The 20,940-nt window shown below is 49.6% G+C and overlaps 1 protein-coding gene across 1 annotated transcript; it reads right to left on the minus strand.

The window, feature by feature from the left end:
• Positions 1-3,353: 3,353 nt before the first annotated feature.
• On the minus strand, positions 3,354-20,663 carry LOC110558734 (cytochrome P450 4F3). The gene is made up of 13 exons (XM_021653823.2): positions 20,527-20,663; positions 20,038-20,236; positions 17,163-17,307; positions 15,871-15,924; positions 15,656-15,783; positions 11,574-11,695; positions 8,043-8,307; positions 7,095-7,161; positions 6,759-6,888; positions 4,502-4,635; positions 4,351-4,415; positions 3,915-3,997; positions 3,354-3,596 (listed from the first exon to the last, which is right to left on the minus strand). The coding sequence occupies exons 2-13, from the start codon at positions 20,233-20,235 to the stop codon at positions 3,422-3,424; spliced, it is 1,566 nt and encodes a 521-aa protein (XP_021509498.1). The 5' UTR covers position 20,236; positions 20,527-20,663; the 3' UTR covers positions 3,354-3,421.
• Between the last annotated feature and the right edge of the window lie 277 nt (positions 20,664-20,940).

Genomic DNA, 20,940 nt, shown 5'->3' on the forward strand with positions numbered 1-20,940 from the left:
CTTCCTTGCCATCCCCATCTAGAATACCTGGATAAACAATAAATCCTTGAGAAGTTAATCCACTTCTTCCTAAGGTCATCCCTACTGTCCCTGAAGGCAAAGGACCATAAACACAGTGGTTATTTTGTAATATTTAACTTTGAGGGATAGAGTAAGAGATTTATTTGCAGCCAGATCCAAAGCAGCGGTGCCTTCTGTTGCATGTGTGAGATCACCAAGCTTTAGTTTTGCTCTTCCTGCCTGCTTGTCACCTCCTGGCTGACCAAAGGAGAATGGCTCATATTTTTTGCTTCAGAGCCTCGAGCTGACAGGCCCCTTCGTTTGTTTAATGGTGCCAAGAGGTTGCCTTCTAAGTCCCATTTAGATATACACCTGTCACTCCCTTGCTTTCCTTTCTTACAACCTCTACAATTTTTGGAGAATCTGGGCATTCTAGTTCAGCCAGAACCTGCTTGTAAATGTACCGTATTCCTCAGAGTTAACACACCTTCTATTTTGTGCTCTAACACGTTGAACCTTACAGTTTCTTTGGAAATGGACAAATTCACCACAATTAAATCACTAGGAATTTTGATTTCTGAGGTTTCTAGCTATGGCTTGTCCTATGATATTGGCATGATGCTCCTGAGAGCCAGCATCAGTTGTCTCTCTTATCCATTCATCTATTGGGGCTGCTCATGCTTTTAATGAATGGTCTAAGTGCTTTCTTATTTCAATATTTTCATTCTCATACGCCGAGATCGCTATCAACGCCTGTCTGGTCTCAGGGTCTGGTATGGCTCTATTTAGAGCTGAACCCAATCTCTGTAAAAAATCGGTAAAGGCTTCTCCAGGGCCCTGAATTACCCTAGTAAACGAAGTGAATGTTTTGCCAAGCTTCTTAACCCAATTCTTAAGGCATTGTGTTACTACAATTACCACATCATATCAGACTTGCTCTCGTAAGCCAGCATAACGCCCCTCACCGAGCGATTGATCTTTAACAGCATTTATTCCCCTTGTTATATTTTGTTGTTTTATTTTTGTGTTCCTGCACCATAACCACAGTAGCTGTTGACTAACTTCTAGCACAGCTGACACCAATCCCTTCAATCTTGGGAAATAAGTCTATTTTTTTTTCGTAACCCTGTTACTTAGCATTTGTTTAATAAAAATGAGTGGATTCCATACCATACAGCAGACTCTTTAGATCTAGCCTGCCTGTCGGACGCCATGTCCTCTCATCAGGAGCCTCTCCACCAGCAGTGGCAGGCATATGTTGCACAAACACTGGGGAAGCTGATGATGCCCATGTCCCTAGGCAACTCCTCTGGCGCTGCACTTGTTCCAGAGCCCTCTTGGCCTGTATGGCTTCCTGTTCTTCCCCACCCTGCAGCACACAGGTGCTCATGGAGCAGGGCAGGGCAGCAAGGCTGGAGAAACTCCCCTTTTTAGTTCCCAGGTCTGAACACTTTTTTTCCTCTGTTTAGCAGCAGCACTGTTTGCTTCTCAAGTTCTTTCATTTCTGCTCGAAAACTGTCTTGTTGTACTACCGACTCTGCAATCCTTTCCAAAACAGGAGAATTGAGGGACACTTCCGGTGCTCGTAACTGTTCAGGCATCCTTCCATCTTTTTTTTTTACAACGAAATATAGAAAGAAGACAAAGCAAAACCAGAAAATCTTCTCTAGGAGCAACTTGGGAGAGAGCCCACAGCAGCTGCTATAAACCTTTTTTTTTTTTTTAAGATTTATTTATTTATACACATGAGCACTCTATTTGCATGTATGCCTTCATGACAGGAGACAGCATCAGATCCCATTATAGATGGTTGTGAGCCACCATGTGGTTGCTGGGAATTGAACTCAGGACCTCTAGAAGAGCAGACAGTGCTCTTAACCACTGAGCCATCTCTCCAGCCCGCTATAAACCTTTTGCTGACATCTTGAAACGGCACATTAGTTCCTTCGTAAACTGCCAGGCTCCCATTATTCCTAAGCCACGTCTAGGTGTTACTTATAGCTCTTTTATCTTACCAATCACTTTGGGTGCCACCTGTAGCGCTGGTTTTTAAACTCTGTTTTATTGGGGTTCCTTAAAGTCTCTCCCTTCCAACGCCTCAACCCTTGGTAGGAGAGGGAAGGTTAGTAGGGAGTGGGGCTCAGACCCTTGACTTCGTCCTAGCTGTTAGGGTTGGTGGGTTCTTGTAGGGCTGTACCAATCCATCAACAGCAGATGCAGCCAGCAGGCTCCTCCAAGCCGCTGCTCGTCCTGCCCCATGCGTTTCCCTCTGTTCCTCTGCTCCACAGCGCTACACTGTCCCTCTCCGGTCTCTCCCCACTGCCACTCGACACACTTTCTCTCTCTCCCTCTCTGGACTCTGGTACTTATATCTTCAGGGCCCTAAACCACGCCCCTCTCCATGCTGCATGCACAGGCCATTACCAGCTGTCAAAGGCCACAAGACAGCTATCAGCTGTGGACAAATTAAAGCTTAACTAAAATCCCACACTTGGGATTAAAACAACAATTTACATAATATAACTGAGTTTACAAAGAAACCAAAACCTCCCTTCCAGAGGTGTGTCACTGGGTGTGTGTGTGTGTGTGTGTGAAGTTTTAAAAGCCCAGGCTGCTCCCAGGTAGCGCTCTGCCTGTGCTTGAGGAGGATGAGAAGCCAGCTCTCAGCCCCTGCCCCAGCGCCTGCCGCCCCGCCACGACACTCACCAGCTCGCTCCAGAACTGCGAGCCCACAATCTCGTGTAAGATGTATTCAACGCTACATTGCCTTGGTCACAGTACCTCTTCACAGCAGTGGAGCAGTGACGATAGGGAGAGCTGATTCTGCGTCTCCCTGTAAGGTCACAGACAACACGGTGGGAAAGGCACAGGAGGCAGCTGGCCACATGGCACTCAGCATCAAGCAGCAGAGAGGAACGTTGGTGCGAAGCCTGTCTCCTTTCCGCTTGTTTAGGATTTATTTTATTTCAAGGGCACGGGTGTTTCGCGTGCACTACATGCGTGTCTGCTGACTGCAGCAATCAGAAGAGGACGTGGGACCCCTGGAGCTGGACCTTTGAAGCCTAGCGGTGGGCTCCGGGAGCCCTTAACCACGGAGCCATCTCAGAAGCTTCACTTTTCCTTTTCAGTTAACCCGGAAGCCATCCCGGTAATGAAGCCACCTACACCTAGGACAGATGTTCCGCCTCAGCTGATCTAGCCAGATAATCCTCCCAGTGTGCCCGGAACCTTGCCTCCTGGGTAACACTATTACACTCCCTCTACTGCTCCAACGCCTTCCTTCACGGTCCCCTGTGGCTCACAGGGGGGCGCAACCTGGATCCCCGCGCCCCCTGACGTGAAGAGGCTCAGAGGCGAGTGACAAAGACTTTTATTCCTGAGGATGCCAGGCGGCTGGGGCGGTCCCTGGCCAGGTGTGGGGTCACTGCACGCCTGTGCTCAGCGGCTCCACACGCAGCCACAGCCCGCCCTCTGCGCGCAGGATCAGCTCCGGCTTCCGGCGCGGCTCCCTGTCCGGCAGGACGCGGAAGCGCAGCAGCGTCAGCGCCAGCGCCACCTTCATCTCGCTCAGGGCGAAAGTTTGTCCTATGCAGTTCCTGAGGGAGGGGGAAGGAGGGAACTCTATGTCCTAGACCCTAAGGAGGATCAACAGGGCACTAGACCCTGGCCCGGGCCTGAGGTATCTGGGACCATGATGGGCGTCACCATCCTCAGAGCCTGGCCCAGACCAACATCCAAACGGGCCAGGCAGAGATTCTGAGAACAGAGAAGGGCTCTTCACCTTCTTCTCTCTTCCCCAAACCCTTACACAATTTCTGTACAGAGGGGCAAGAGGGAAATGCTGACCCCAACCCACCCAACTCCCCCTGCCCTCACTTTTAGCCCTAGACCCGTTCAGTCACTCCTGGCCTCACCTGGGCCCAGCCGAGAAGGGAATAAAAGCCAGGGATGACCTGTCCTTGGCCTTGTCTGCATCAAAGCGGAAGGGGTCATAGACCTGCAGGAACCACGGAGCCATGGTGGGTGAGGGCCATCTGCCGGCACAGCAGCAGTCCTCCACATGCGGTGCAAGGGAAGAACTGATTTTCCTGCCTCCTGGGATGCAGCTAGGAGCAGTTGGGAGCCCCAGATTCCAACCCAGCACCAGCATAAAGCCGATGGCTGCACCCCTGTGGAACTCTCCGGAGGGGGAAGCAGGAGAATCAGAAGTTTATGGTTATCCTTGGCTACACAGTGAGATCTAAGTTACATGAGACCTTATCCAAAACAAAAACCAAAACCAAGCAAACAAAAAGTCCTTCCCCTCAAGTACCCCAGCCCACAGCATAGGATAATTAAGAGGAACAGCACCTCTGGGTCCGGCCACACAGCTGGATTGTGATGTGTCCCGAAGATACTTATTCGGCAGATGACACCTGTGGGAAGTAAAGTGATCAAGACAAACTGCTGCACGCTGGACCTGCCGTCTGCCCAGGCCCCTCCTCCCTGCTGCTGCGGCCACCTTTAGGGATGACCCGGCCATCTGGAAGCACAATGTCCTGAGTGCAGCAGCGGGAGATTGCAGTGACCGGAGGATGCAGCCGCAGGCTCTCCTTGAGGCACATGGTCAAGAAGGGCAGCTGGGCCAGGTCGTCCCTGAGGAAAACCCACCCACAGTTAACCAGATCACAAGAGAGAACTCTGGCTCTTGGTTCTCCTGCAGTAAGTCCTGAGATGGAGGAAGTATGTGAGAATTGGAAAACAGGCTGACTAGATGGCTCATGGAGACAAAGTGCCTGCCAGGAAGTCTGGAGACAGTTCCATCCCCAAGAGCATGTAATTTAAAAAGAAAAAACAGAATTCTAACAATGGGAAGGCTGAGACAGGAGGTTTACAAGTTCAAGGGCAGCTATGGCACACAATGACATTCTGTCTCAAATGTCATTATTAATTAACAGTTGATTAGCTTACTAATTAATTAGTTTAATTGTGTCTTTATCAGTGATTAACTTATTAATTAATCAAAAGGCTTTTTAATCAGAGAATTAGGAAAATACCAAAGAAAGGTTAGCCAGGTAGCTTTGGAATCCTGTTCCGAGAGTATGCAGTGTCTAAATGCCAAGGGTATAAACAGTTAACAGATGGGAAGGAGAGCTGGCTCAGTATTTAAGAAGACCTGAGTTCAGTTCCCAGCACCTACATCAGACAGCTCACAACTGCCCCATAACTCCAACTCCAGAGGCTGTGACACATTCTTCTGGCCTCTGCAGACAGTGCACACACACACAGATGATGGACAGACAGATAGATAGAATTTTAAAATAAAAATAATTTTAAGTTAACAAGTTTGCATTAAATTATTCTTTCTGGAAAAAAGAGAAAAACTGATTTTAAGGTAACAAGTTTACATCAAAGTTATTCTTTCTGGAAAAAAAAAAAGAGAAAAAAACAAAATACAAAACAGTAGAAAGTAAAAGAAATAGATCTAATGCTTTTGTTTTTTATCATCACTGTCCTAGAGACATTAGCAAATGCAATTATCCAAGAAAAAAAGAAAGAACTGTAGTTTGCCATGTAAAGCTAAGCATGTTGTTTTAGCAGAGGTGTTGCAGGAGGTTGTTTTGGGGTTTGGTCTGTTTGTTTGTTTAGCTCTGGTTCCGTGGTGCTGAGGATCTAGCCAGTGCTTTGCACATTGTAGGCAAATGGTCTACCACCAAGCCATACCCACAGTCCTGGACAGTGATTTTATGTTTAGAAAAGATAGCAGAATCCACGGAAAATCTTTAGCAACCAATGATGTGACTGAAATCTCTACTCTGTCTTCTTTGTGTGTGTGGTGTGCTGTGGTTATTTAAACTTTTAGGACCTGATGCAGCCCACTGGCTCAAAGCCTGAAGTCGGCAGCCCCTCACCGTGTAGCCTAGCGCTGTGCTCTCTCCTCCTGCAGGCCGTCCTCTCACTAGCTCTCTGTTTGCTTGTTTATGTACCTTTTTTTATGGGTGCCTTTTTGTTTGTTTTGTTTTTTTTAAAGAGTTTTAAATTGTGTGTGTATGTGTGTGCTCACTTGAACACCTGCTCACACATTAGCATGCAAGTGCCCAAGGAGACTGGTGGCACCAGATGGTCTCAAGCTGGAGTTATAGGCAACTGTGAGCAACTCAGCCCAGCTTCCGGGTCCTCGGCAAGAGCAGTGTGCACACCTATGCAGGGAGCCTTTTCTCCAGCTCTGTTTTGGGTTTTGAGATCAACAGGGTCTTGCTCTGCTGCCCAAACTTATCTCCAACTCTTTCCTCAAAGGATCCCAAAAGTGGGACTAAAGGTACCCAGCTCAACTGATCTTTAAAGGAACTCCACGAAACTAAGCTAAAATTTTTCTGGAAGATTAAAGAACTGTACAGTTAGGTAAATCTGAGAAGGAAAGATTAAGAAGAGGGAAGCTTGGAAGAATCCAGTACAGAGCTGACCTGCCTCTCTTCTGCTCAAACCCTTCCCCTGGCTGCCTACTATCTTCAGGTTAAAATCAAAGTCACTAACGTGGCTTCCCCAGTCTTATGATACTGGCCTCAGTTGTTGCCATTTTCATTCAACACACACACACACACACACACACACACACCTTCTTCCTGTCTCCCATTTCCTCATTCCTCTTCTCCTCTTTTACCTCCATTTCTCAAAGCCTCTTTCCTCCATCTGAATGCAGACCTCTTCTCTCTTTTCCTCTCCATCTTTTCTTTTCTCTAGAGAAAAGAGGCTCAGAAGCACACCAGCACCTGACTCACCATTCAATCTCCTCAGGCTCACGGTCCCTCAAGAGCTCCCGCACCTCCTGCCGGCAGCGCTCCTGGTACTCTGGGTGCCTCGCCAGGTTGTACAGGACCCAGGAGAGACCACTGGCTGTGGTGTCATGGCCTGAAGGGCAGACAGGTAGCCTGGGCTCTCTGGGCTGCTTCAGCACCACCAAGGGGACAGCACAAAGGTAGCCCATCCCACTTTCATCTTGACAGTAAGGACAAGGAAGGGGAAGGAATAGAAGGATCCAGGGTCGGCCTGCCATGCGGCCAGGACCCCCAGATCCCTGGCCCCTCGGTAACAGTTCCCGGGGAATGCTCATTCACCTCCAAACATGAAGGTGTCGGCCTCTGCTCGGATGTCTTCATCAGACAGCGCCTTTCCGTGGTCATCCTGAAGACAAGGCAAGACAACAAATGGCAGCAGCTTTGAGGGCTTCTGCATCTAACCTGGGACAGTCTCTGAAGACCCCTGGTCCATCTGTACACCTGTACCGTGTGCTGGTGTTCATCAGGGTCCCCGCACCAGTGACACCATCATCTCCTGTCCTGACCCTGGTTGGAGGAAATGGCACCATCAATGTTCTCTATCCCTGTGCTACAAGTGTCTGGAGACATGGGTGGTAATGGGATGTAGAAGTTGAATGGGATTGCCTCTGAAATCAGAAGAGTGTGCTCCTGTGCTCCAGGAAAAGGCCAGGGAGAGGGTTCTGTGGATAAAAGCTCTTGCCACCAAGCAGCCCCAGAGGAGGGGGATCAGCTCTCAAAGTCCCCTCGTATGTGAAAGACTCTGCTCCTGGCTGTGCTGGAAAATCCCCCTCACCCAGCGTGGCTGGGTCTCTCCTGACCTAACAATATCAAAGGCAGGTCACCCCTGACCATTATTCCTCTTTCAGCCAGGCCCAGGTGAGTCCAGGGGTGATTAGTGGGCTCTGGGCCTGACAAACAGGGATGAGGAGAGTTGGCGTGGTTGGAACTCAGGATCTCCTTCCCACCCTCTCTCTGTGCAGGTTATGTGCAAAGACTTAGACCTGTAGCTTGGAAGTCAAGAACATCCCTGGGCTCGGAGCCTCTCCCTGGTCTGAGTTGGCTCAAAGGATCTAGAAGGCAGTTCAGGGTTCCAGACACCTTAGTCTGCCTGGTGGTGAAGGGCTCAGGGCCAGGTTCCAGTGAGTGGAGCCTGCACAGGGGCTAGGACACAGAAAGGGCAGAGCAGACTTGACTTTGTCAACCCAAGGCCAGTGCCCTCCTCTCCACTCCCCGCAGGAAGCCCACCTTGCTCAGCAGCAGCACATCAATGAGGTCCAAAGTCTTAGCCTTGGCCTTGAGAACGTCATCACCACCCTGATCAGGGAGGGTGCGGCGCCGCTCCCGTATGACTGCGTCGGTGAAGTCATGCACTAGGCGGCAGGCCTTCCTGAAGCGCATCCCATCATTGGTGAGGTGATAGAGCAGGTCCAAGTGCAGAAGCAGCTTCTGGTGTCTTCTGGCCACTAGGGCACTAAGTTCCAAGATGGCAGAAATGTATTCACTAGGCTTCCTGGAGGGTGTAGGCATAGAGTGGATGCTTTAAAACATACGTGAATATTCCCAGGAGCTGCTGCCCATGGGAAATGGAGAAGCTGGAAGCACTTGTTTACTCCCGACACCATTTTGGACTTTGCCCAGGAGCCATAGCAACTAGAGCAGAACAGTACAGTGTACCCAGGTCTATGGTGATGGTAACAGCCCTATGTGTACCCCTAAGCAGCTGGAGGGAAGGAGAATCCGGAGGCCCTCACATGAGACTCCAGCTGTTTCTCACTGTCCCCTCCCACTGCTGCAAGTGATCTACTAGATGCCAAAGTATATAGACAGCGAGACTCCATGCACACCATGAGATCACCATCCGCAATAGGTGGGACTTGGTGATAATGGAGCTGTTTGGGGATTCCCCAGGTTTCTGTAAGTAGCCCCTCCTCTGTGCTTTAAAGTAAGTCTAGTAAACCTGCGAGAAGGAAGCTCCTGGAAGAAATTTCAGTTGCCTTGAACCTTCTGCAAGGCTGATTCAATGACTAGAACGTCAATAACTGTGGAGAGCGGGAATGTGTCAGGTCCACAGTCTAATTTTAAGCTATCCTAGGCTGTCTTCAGCTTCCATAACAACTCTCATTCCTTGCCGTTGCTGTGCTGGCCTAACAACCTACAGCTAACAAGTGAAACCTTTTAGAACGCAGGCGCTTCACCGCAGTTTCCACCAGCTGTGCCATCAGGCACCACCTGCACCCAGCAGAAATCCCTCTTTACATTAACCCATCTGCCTGATGTCTCCATCAACATTTCCTAAAGCGCCTTGATTTCGGCCTGTTTTTCAGGTTAGACTTATTTATTTCATTCTATGTGATGAGTGTTTTGCCTGCATGTGTGCATGTGCGTCATGTGCCTGCCTGAAGCCCAGAGAGGCCAGAAAGGGGGTTGGGTCCCCTGGTACTGGAGCCTTGGGGTTAGGGGTGGGAACTGAACCTGGGTCCTTCACAAGTTCAGTGAGTGCCCTTAACCACTGAGCTGTCTCTCCACCATGCCCAGTTTATGACTTTCTTTGTTCTGCTACTATAAAAACTTAGTCAAACTGTTTCCATGTTGAAACATAAAGTTTGAGGAAACCTGACCCTGTTTCTGGGCCACGGTCACTCACACTTTGCTACAGAACAAAACAGTCTCTTCTCTTCTTTGGGCTGAGAGCTGTGTTTGCCTCACTGGTCTCCCAGAGGTGGACTTTAGGGGGCTCCAATTTTGGTCTGTTCTGAGTGCCTACCTTGGGGGAAGAGGTGTTGGTTGACTCTCCCAGGGAAAAGTCAACTCATCAGCCACAGGAAAGAGCCCCGAGACCCTCCAGGCTCCTGGCCTTTGCTGCCTCCACACCCGAGGGTACAGTGTGGACTCCTCCCCTTCCTCCTCCACCCAGGATCCAGAGAGCCCCACCTCCTTCCTCAAACTCCGTGCCCACAATGGACAGTTCTTTCCGACAGTTCTGGGCCTAAGTTCTACTGAACATGGGAACTCATTAGTGTCTTTAGAACAGTCAGTGTCTACAGAGCTCAGCTTAGATGCTGACCATCTCCTGCCCAGCTGTCCCCAGAGCTCTGGGTGTAGTGGTCAGCCTTGGGAGCCTTATGAAAGGAAATTGGTTTATAGGAAGAGTTATTTTATAGGATAAAAAAAAAAAAAACCGGATAGTTTTTAGGAAGGATATCTGTTTCCTATCTCTCTTTAAAAATATTTTTCTTAGCATCTATTGTATACAATGAGGGGTTTCATTGTAACACTTTTCACTCATTCATTTATTTTATGTATTTTGATCATGTTAACCCCATTACACTCTCTTGTCTCCTTCACACTCCTAATTTCCTTCTTCCCAAATTGTCTTCTTTCCACTTTCATGTTTATAATTAATTGTTATTACAAATGACTCAATGAGTTTAACTAGAGTTTGTTTACAGGAGTTGGAACATCTTACCAATGGCTACACCACTGAAGAAAATGTTTCTCCATCTCTAGCAACCATTAACTGCCTTACTGTATAGCAATTTCCTCTGAGTTGAAACGTTCCATCCTGGAACAATATTCATTAAGACTCAGGAGGTAAACAACTCTCACATCTCAGAAAAATCTCTGAAACTCACCAGGTTCACAAGGTCCCTCCTTCCCCAAAGTTACATAAGTAATAAGGACTGTTGGGAAGAGACAGTCTAACCCACAGAGCTGCAGCTTTGATGAGCCAGCTCTGTGAGCTGTTGCCAGCGCTGGGGTGGGCTACAGTGGCGCAGCTGTCATTTCTGCTTCTGTGAGTAACGTCAGTAAAACTCACTGGTTCGCCCAGTTGCGTTCAGGGTATTTGATTTCATTTCACAGTGGGATCAAGTATCCTGCAACAAAGCTGGGCCTTGGTGGCAGCCACACTTTGGTCTGGCACAGGATCCCTACCCAGGGTGAGGTTTGTTTACATCTCCCCAGGAACAGTGCCACACAGCATGCCCACAGATCCCCAGCACTATAGTCTCAGATGACAACAGATGAGCCCCTCCTCCATCTCTGTCTTTACTTTCAAAAACCCCACATCCCCATGTTCCAACTTTGAGGTATTATCTTATCACAGGAGACAGATGATCACTGACTGAAGCCTCTGAAACCCTGGGTTCAAACAAGTCTTTCTTTTCTTGATGTTGATTGTCTAAGATAATATGTTACAGTAAGAGAAATCTGACTATTACAAGTCCAAACACCTTCAGTGGTTTCCTTGAAATCTCATAATAATCTAGCTTTTCAGGGTCCTTAGAATTCAGCCATCATGCCCCCCTGAGGGAAGAGCAGCCTTGCGAGGCCACAGAGGAGGATGTTGCAGCTAGTCCTGATGAGACCTGGTAAACTAGGGTCAGATGGAAGGAGAGAAAGACCTCCCCTATCAGTAGACTTGGAGAGGGGAATGGGAGGAGATGAAGAAGGGAGGGTGGGATTGGGAGAAAATGAGGGAGGGGGTTACAGCTGGGATACAACTTGAATAAAATATAATTAATATAAAAAAATAAAAATTTAATAAAAATTCAGCAACCATATCCCTCAATACCCTAATCAGCAAGGTGCTTCTTACCACTAAATGCATCTCTATGCCATCATCTGAACAATTGCACCTCCTGGAGGGGCCACACCCTGTCTCCTCTCCCAGGTCCTTTAATGCTAGTTCTAAGCCACTTCCTCCAGGAAAGCCCTTCTCCTCCCTCTGTCCAGTCCTCCCTCCATGTGTCTGTGGTTCAGGTTCCCCAGACTCACTCCTGGCAATTGCTGTTGAAGCCGAAGACGCACTTCTGCAGACTGTCAAGGGTCATGAGGCTGATGTGTTCAAACATGTCCAGAAGGGAACTGCCCTTGGAGGCTAGGTGCTGCCACTTGGCCTAGCCAGAGAAAAAGACAGGAATGAGACTTGGCCTTGGCACTTTGAGTCTCTTCCCAACCCCAACCACCAGAAAGAAGCCCCTGAGACAGCCTCTGATTTGATCTGATTTGCTATGTGCCCAGCCAAAATGTAATCTGTATTCCTTTGTAGAGAAATGTTAACCCAGCAATATGGCTGCTCTGGCAAGGGATCACATCCAAAGACCTTCTAGGTCTATATGATCCAGCTGGACTACAGACACACCCTGTATTACAATATGGTCTGGCTGGACTACAGACACAACCTTAGTACACACCTTAATTCCTAACAATGAAGTTAAGGTTAGTTTATAAAAGGAAGCAGCCATGTTTGAAAGTGAGCAACCATGGTTGAAACTAACTGAAGGACTGACAAAGTGATGAATGAGAGAAAGATCTGACAGAATGATTCAGAGATAGGATACACCCAACTCTCACAAAACAGCACAGGAAAAAGTGGCTGCTTAAAAGCACCGCAAGGCAAGACAGTTTTTCAGTAGGACAGTTTTACAGATACAGGTTGCAGAGAGAACAGCTAAACTCCAGTGAAGACAGAATGAGCCAGGGAATGAAAAGGAGCCAAAAGATGGGAACATATTGCCAAAGCTAGCATGAGGCCAAACAGAACAATTCAGTCAGAAGCCAAAAGAAGCCAGATTGAATCAGTCAGCTTGGAGAGAAGTTTTGAGTTGAACCAGCCAACCAGAGTTCAGAAAGAACTAGAAAAGGTGAGTTTATTCAGCAGTAAATCTTGGAAGCTGAAACACTGTAGGCCCAGGTTAGCAGACCGAGGCTGGAAGCTGAAGTCTTCACAGTCCAGGTTTGTAGAAGATTAGGTTGTACAGAGACTAGAAGCTTCCAGGCCTAGGTGTATGGATAGTAAAAACAGAGAGCGAAACACTCTGAGCTCAGCCCAAGCCATGTATTCAAACAGCTCTCATCTCATCCCTTCACCTGTGGGGGGAAAAAAAGCAACATTTACACCTGGTACCCCAGGTAGCTGGAAGAAAAACCCAAAGTGATTGGAGAAGGTGAAAACCCATCAATGTTGCAGAGAGCAGAGGACATCTGACAGAAATGTCACAGAGGACAGGAGACATCTGACAGGAGAAATTCGCCAGGGGTCGTCTCCAGAGGAGGCATCGGTTCTTCAAGTTTGGCTGGACACCCAAAAAGACTTGGGAGACTCCAGAGTTGTAGGAGCCTCTGAGACAGTGAATCACAATAAACCACCCCAAAAGATAATTTTAATTATACAGACAGACTCTTCCTGCACTTAAAAATAACCGCATTTCAGATTCCTTTGAGAGCACGATTAGGACTTGAAAAAGCCATCATGGTACTTACTACAACTGAAACCACTAGAGTAAACTCCTCCCTACTTTCACTTTCAATCTTCACATGTTTCCTCTCAAAAAAATGTTGAAAAACCAACTGTACAACAAGAAAAATTAGCTATGATAGTATAAGGTTTGAGCTTTTACGCTCTACCACCCCTACATTGCTCCTTTACCTGGGTGGACTTGAACAAGGTCCTGCTGTGTCAGACCTTCAGGCTCACCCTTACTGGGCAGAAACAGCCCCTACTTGACAAGCTTGTGAAAGTTAAAGCAGACATTATAAAATCAGCATGATGACCTTCTCTGACATACAAGGTATTCACTCGGTGTTAACTTTCTTGATCATCACTGTTATAAATTTATTTCAAAAATAGCCCTGGGTACTGGTAAGATGACTGAGTCGAAAAAAAGTACAAGCCATCCAGGCTTGAGGATCTGAGTTCAATTCCCAGAACCCACGGGGTTTTTGGGTGGCACAGTGGCATCTGTAAGAGAGGGGGGACAGGAAGGCCCCGAGGGCTCAGAAGCCAGCTAGCTTAGCCTAACTGGAGAGCTCTCTGCAGTGAGAGACCCTGTGTCAGCAAGCAAGCTGAATGCGACTGAGGGAAGGTACTCAGAGTTGACCTCTGATCTCCACATGCACACACACATGTGGTGTGTGACAGGCTATTGCCCCTAATAATGAGAATCCTTCCTAGGACTACCACTAATTCCCTGTCCTATTATTCCTCAACTAGGCCATTTCTCAGATGTGTTTGCAGACTTCCTTGTGTTTCCTATCACAGAAGACCTCATCCTGGCATGACCACTCATGCCTTTAATCCCAGCATGGAGGGGGAAGAGCCTGAATTCCCACAGCAAGGTGGCTAGGAGACTAGCTGTATAATGCACTCTGGGTTTGATTGAGAGTCCCTATGTTAATGAGTAAAGCTGGGAGAAATGACAGAAGATTCCCACATCAAGCTTGGACCTACACACACACACCTGAACATACATACACACTGGTACATATGCCACACATACATGTGAAGAGAAGGGGGAAACGTAAACCTCTAGTGACTTTCCTCCTCTCCCATTCCTGTGAAACCCTATGCCATGGGAACATCCCAGGTGCCTTCTGGAGGGAAAGAGCCACAGAGACAAAATTCCAAGTGTCGCTTCTGGATCCACTCCGTCCACGTTTAAGGATTTTGTTGTCGTTATGTGTGAACATCTGTCTGTGTATATGCACATAGTTGCAGTGTTTTGGGAGGTCAGAAGAGGGCATCAGATCCCTTGGAGCTGACGTTTCAGAATCCAGCCACCTGATACCAGGGTATGGAACCCAACTTGGGTCCTGTGGCTACTCTGAATCAGCCTGAAGTTGACCAAGGCCTCAACCTGAAGGATCTGAGCTAGACGCAGGTGACATTCAAACCTGACCCTCTGTGATATCCCACGATTAGCTCAGGCCTTATACAGAAAAACCCGTCTTCCCACACACCAAAACCTTGTTGGCAGCAGCGAGCGTCCCTCATTGCCTCTAGCCAAGGGATTTACAATGATTTGCTCCTCGTCAGTATTTTCTATGACATTTTCACCATGACTGTTGAGTTTTCATGGTGACCATGTGGGAAACTAACAAACTTCTGAGTGCCCACTGTGTATGGGAACCTGACTCCATGGTACCATGATGGGCACAGAGGAGAGATTTTAACCCTATTTTGCAGATGTGGAAACTGAGGGTCAGAGATACTAGCAATGACCCACACAAACTTTCTGTGATGATCCATGTTGATTGTCAACCTCACAGATTCTGGAATTACATAGGAGACAGGCCTCCAGGCATGCCTGTGAGGGGTGATCTGCACTCGGCTGCCCTCTGGGCATGCCTGTAAGGGGTTACGTGAATGTGCTGGCTAGTTTTGAGACTGTCAACTTGACACAGTTAGAATCACCTAGGAAGATTTCTGTGAGGGGTTTCTAGATCAGGTTGGCCTGTGGGCACTCGTTAGGGGGATCATCATCCCACTGCGGAGGCTCCATTCCCATGGCAGCGGCTCCTCAGCTGCGCAGAGGGGAGAGAGCTGGCTGTGAGTGCCCATGCTCCACACATTTAGTCTCTGCCCTTGACTGTGGCTGGGATGCTTTCAGTTCCCTCTTTGACTTCCTTGCAAAGATGGACTTGACCAAACAAATCCTCTCTTCCCTCAGTCACTCATTGTCAGTGAATTTTATCACAGTAGGTAGAGAGCTGAACACAAGCTCATGCGCTGCACTTAGTTGGGTTAACTGAAGTGCAACAATCCATCTTAAAAGGGGGCAGCCGCACCCCGGGGCTGGGGTCCTGGGTTACAAACAGAGCAAAGCAAGAGGAGCACCAGCATTCAGCTGCTTCCTGGCTGTGGATGCAGTGGGACCAGCTGCCTCCACTTCCGCCACTGGGACTCCCCAGAGCAGTGGACTATAACCTTGAACGGAGAGCCAACTAAACCCTTCCTTCCTGAAATGCTTCTTTCAGGGTATTTGATCACAGCCTCCGTCTGAGGGCTGGAGACCAGATCTGTCTACCCGTGCTTCACTGCCCGGGCTCCCGCTAGGACTCAAGTTCCAGGGACTCACATGCATGATATTGGTGCTGTCATTAAAAATCTTCACATAGGCCTTCAGGATGTTGAAATGGAAGGCAGGGGTCAGCATGCGACGGTGGAGGCTCCACTTGTCACCAGCACTCAGCAAGAGGCCATCCCCTGACGGAGAAGCACGGCAGTAGGCATGCAGAGCACCGTCCCGTGGCCCTCACGCGTGCTCCCAGCCCCTCATCTGTAGACACTCACCCAGCCACGGCCTCAGGAAACTGTAGAAGACTGTGTCCTTGGGAGCAACTGAAGCTGGTGTGAACAAAGACCATTAAGAGCCATGGTGGACAGAGGGCATGAGAGAGACAGGCCTTCAGCCTGGGGTCTGCACACTCCCCTCCAAGTCCATGTGGGAGGGCTGAGGACAGGGACAGAGGGTGCAGGAAGGAGGGAGACAGGAGCTAGAGATGGCAGCACACCTTCACACGGCTTCTGCATGCTCTAGCTGCCTTTCCCTGCTGAGCACAGCATCATATAGGCTTTCCCAGAGACCCAAAGCTCGTGTCCACCCCAGCATGTGCTGACACTGTCTGGCACGGTCATATGACACAGACACACACAGGCTAACTGGACTGACACACACACACAGCATCTGCTATCTGTGACACAGACGGTTAAACACACCTCAGCACACACACCCCGGCAGGCTCCAAATGGGGTTTGAAAGTCTACTTGTGGGCCAGGCATGGCACAGGCCTTTAATCCCAGCATTCTGGAGAGGCAGATGGATCTCTGTAAGTTTAAGGCCAGCCCGGTCTACATTGTTAGTTCAAGGCAAGCCACGGCTACATAGTGAAAATGAAATATAGCGGTTAGGAAAATATATTTTTAGGGTGGGAAAAAGTTCATTTGGGGGGCAGCAAGATGGCGCAGCAGGGTGAAGGTACTTGCCACCAAACCTGATGCCCTGAGTTCAATTCCTGGGACCTACACAGTGGAAGACGAGAACTGACCCCTGCAAGTTGTCCGCTGACTTTCACCCTTGCTCTATAGTACACACATGTGCACACACTGAATAAATATATTAAATATATATCTTTTTAATATAAAAAATATATTTAAAATAACTTTCTTGATGTGACCTCAACATGTTTCACCATTACTCATATTTCTCTCAAATAAGGACTCAGTCATATCTGGAGAGTTCCTCATCTCAGACTTTAAACACTCCCAACAGGGTGGAGACACAGCCAAGAGAAAACAATTGTTTCTAACAACACCTCAGACAAGAGCCAGTCAGAACCCAACATGTCCCAAGTGTTTTCAGCCCCAGAGGGAACCAGGCCCAGCCAGGTAACAGCACACACCAGATGAAGGCCACCTAGAAAACCCCACTTGAAAAGCTGCAGACAGGAGCCGCACGCGCTCGGGTGAGTCAGATGGCTCTAGAGGAGGCAGCAGCAGGCACATTTCCACCACCGCCCTTCCTGACTGCACTGAGGTCACCTGAGGCGCAGGGGTGCGCCAGCTGGGACCAGCACGGTGCCTACCTGGAGCCAAGAGCACAGGCTTGATGAAGGCAGGGTGGAATATTCGGATGACCGGTTGCCACGGCCCCACCCACCAGCAGCACGCATCCCTGAAAGCTCCAACCAGGTTCTGGGTGTACAGGAGCCCCTCCTCCGAGCTCTGAATCTACAGAGGAAAAGAACCTGGCGTTTACCTCTCTGGGCTGCCAGAGGGAAGAACAAGCAGAATAGAAAGCCACAGGGAGTTTCAGGAATTCCACTCAGGACTTCATCCACATCACTGAGCCCTGCCTGCCCACACCACACACACACACACACACACACCTCGGGTGTTAGGATTTTGGAACAAAACCTGCTTCTGGGTTGCCTAGCAACTTAGGATGTCATTGTGTGTCGCTGGCCAGGTGGCCACACCTGGAAGGCGTGGTTACCTTGCCCCTTAAAGGGACTAGCAGGCCGTGTGGTCTCTTAGTCCTTTCTCTCTTGGCCTCTCTTGGTCCTTCCTCTCTATGGGGCGCCCCCTCTTTGTTCCCCCTTCTCGCGCTTTCCCTCTCTCTCTCTCTTTTCCCCCCCATGATGTCCTGCTCTCCCTTCTCTCTCTCTCTCTCCATATCCACCTAATAAACCTCTTTTATATATAAGATCTGTCGTATGCCTAATCATCTTTATTTAATTAGTTTGTTCCATAACCTTACATCGGGTATCCTCAGATGCCATTCAGTTTGCTTTTAAAAAATATTTCTATTACATTTTATTTATTTTATGGGCAGGTCATTTTCTATAGTGTACATTGTAGAGGTCAGAGGACAACTGGCAGGAGCTGGCTGTCTCCTTCCCCTATGTGGGTCCCAGGGATTGAACTCAGATCACCAGGCCTGGTTGAAAGCACTGTTGCCTGATAAGCCATCTCCCCAGCCCGCTGAATACCATATTAACCTGCTCTCCTCCAACATTTTTTACATGGTGCCTGGGGAGATCCCTGTGAGCTGCTCACAAGTCATGCAGCAAGCTCCTTGGCCACCGTCCTGCTTTGAGGTCCTTTGGGGATAATTCTCATCCGCATTCCTGTTAGTAACTCCAATAAACTCACCAGTACCCCAAATTAGACTCTGGTAAACACGGTCACATGGGTCTGACCTAGGCTCCCCATCTGGGCTTTGTTGTACCTGTGTGGTGTCTATCCAGGAAAAGGCTGTGCAGTTGTTCCCCTCTGGCAGGAGGAGGGATCGTGAGACTCAGTAAGCTAGTGAGCCTAGAATCCAGGAAGCGTACAGAATTAACGGGAACAGCTGCCGAGGTGCGGACACACTCTGTGGCGGAGCTGGCTGTGTGTCCTGCAGGCAGCTGCGGGGATACAGTCGTCACCCATGCTGGGGTTAGCTTGTCAGTGTTGCGGGTGCGGGGTCACCCACCCTCTGTGGCACACCAAGAAAGAGCTGAGGGAAGGTATTTTGTCACCCTGCCCTGGTCCCTTATCCTGGAGGAAGAGAAGGCAGCTGATGTCTCCCCAGGGAAAGTCCACCTTAGAATATGGGTGCTCTTATCCCGGGAGCATCACAGCATCAGGGCTACCACAGAGGAAACTTATTTGGGGCACAGTGGGAAGAGTGTGGTTGCAGGACTTGTATCCAAGGCCTCCCATACCCCTCCATGGTCTGGACCTATTTTTATATGGCACTTTTCCCTCTAGGCCTAATAGAATGCCGTTTTCAGCTTCTCCTGGTAGGCAGGGCACCTACATGACAGCAGAGTAGCAGTCATGCCAGTGGTGATGGAGCTGTCAGGACTGCTGCGGGTCTCCTGACCCTCTCTGGGACTCTCTCCCCCAACAGCAAGTGACTTTGGGATAGGGTAAAGTATACAGGGAAAGGGGGGTTTAAGTCAGAACTCCAGGGCGGAGCTTCCATGAGGTCATCACCCATCACAGGTGGGACCGTGCAATGATACCCATGATACAATAAGTCATCTCTCGCCTGTTTGCTGTGAAAACTCCTAACAAGCCCATTGTCCTCACCAAGCAGGACACTGATGGGCGCACTACATTGGCGCCTGCCTGGGGTGAATACACCGGGTTTACATCTCCCCAGGAAGGTTAACAAGACAGCCATGGACATCTGGTGGAGCCTGTGTGGAAGGGTCACGTGTGTGGAGCAGAGCGACCTCTACTCCCCGCTGTGTGGCTGCTCTGACCTCTCCGCTGCCGACACCAGGCTGTAGCAGAGCGGCCCTTTGTGGCCAGCTGAACTTGGCACCAGCCCACTTACAAGGAAAGCAAATCACACAGAGGGGAAAACAGAGCTAAGCTGAGGTTCAAGGTCTGTGGTGGAGGATGGGTTCTGGGAAGGGTTCTGAAAGGGGAAGCAAGCGGCCAGCTCTTCTCTAGATTGAGCAACAGGCCTCATTGGCACATCTCAGTGGAGAAGCTAGACATAAGAGGGAGGTGCTGAAGGCCAGGGGTGGGGCGGAAATCAGCCCCTAGAGCTCTCCTGAGCCAGTTATGGCCTGGGTGTGCCTGGGTAGGGATTGCAGCTCATTTTTGTGTCCAGTGGGAGGCCAGAGATGGACTGAAAAAAAAAAAAAATAGGTATAGAGGACTGGTCCTGGTCTCCCTTTAGGAGGCCTCAAGTCCAGCACAGAAAACTTGGGCACACCAGGGTCCTCGCTCCATAAAGCCCATGCTGGGAACCCTGCAGCATGCCCATCCACAGCGAAGACAGGTGGAGATGGACCCAGAGAAGACTCAGGGTAGGAAAGGCTCAGAACAGTGCATCTGTGTAACGATGTCATTCTGCTGTCCTAGGCCCCGGCACAGCCCTGTCCCCAGCTCCCTGAGCCCCATTCCAGGCACCTCACAATTCCACCCTGACACCTCAGACCACCTCACTGCCACACTCACCAGGCCCAGGTGGCCAAAGAACCAGTTTCGTTTGGGGGGCTGAGGGAAACGGCGGAGGTGATGAGAGTTTTCATAGGCAGCGTAAGCCTGGGTCAGGGTGTAAGCTAGGAGCCAGGAGGCCCCAGCCGCCAGCAGGAACAGCAATAGGGAGACTGCTGCAGACCCCAGGTCCAGCCAGGACAGGCTCAGCTGTGGCATCCTGCAGGGAAAAGCATTCAGGATGAGAATCCTGGGGCATGTAAGAGGAAGAGCAGGGCAGGGAGAGAGTCCCAGAGCAACGCAGGGAGGGGCAAGGAGGAGAAAGAGGGAGAAATGGAATGGGGAGGGAGGAGATAGAAGAGAAGTAGATGAAGGAAGAGGGGGAGAGAAGGAGGAGGAAAGAGATTAAACAGTCTGAGCCCTATAACGGTGGCAGGGACCATTAGCCCGAAACCAACAGCAGCTGCTGACTTCCTGTCCCGCCCCAGCCTGGGACGGCACCCTGCCCACCTCTCAGGCAGCTCACAGGAGGGCTATGCTCCCCGCGTCCTTCTCTCCCCTTTCTGGCTCCTGACCAGGGGAGGCTAGAGGAGTCTGGGCTGGGCCAGCCAATCCTTGACCGGCCTCCCCCTTCCTGGGTAGGTGGCCAACATATTGGGGGCGGAGCCAGCCTGAAGTAGATGGGAACCAATTCCGGGCACTACTCAGGGTCACACAACATGTGTCCCAGGTCCTCGTGACTTCACGCCTCTTGTGTAGGGGAAGAAGCCATAGACGGTTCCATAGACATAGAGCCACAAAAGAGGGTGTGAGGAAATAGGCTGGTCACCACCGATGCTTGTGAACTAGGACTCTGTAAGAGTGTGAGGAAAGTTCTCCCACCATGCCTTGGCTCCGCCCCCTAAATCACGCCTCCTGTGCCCT

This window comes from Meriones unguiculatus, chromosome 7 (genome assembly GCF_030254825.1).
Source record: "Meriones unguiculatus strain TT.TT164.6M chromosome 7, Bangor_MerUng_6.1, whole genome shotgun sequence".
In the NCBI taxonomy this organism is placed as follows: domain Eukaryota; kingdom Metazoa; phylum Chordata; class Mammalia; order Rodentia; family Muridae; genus Meriones; species Meriones unguiculatus.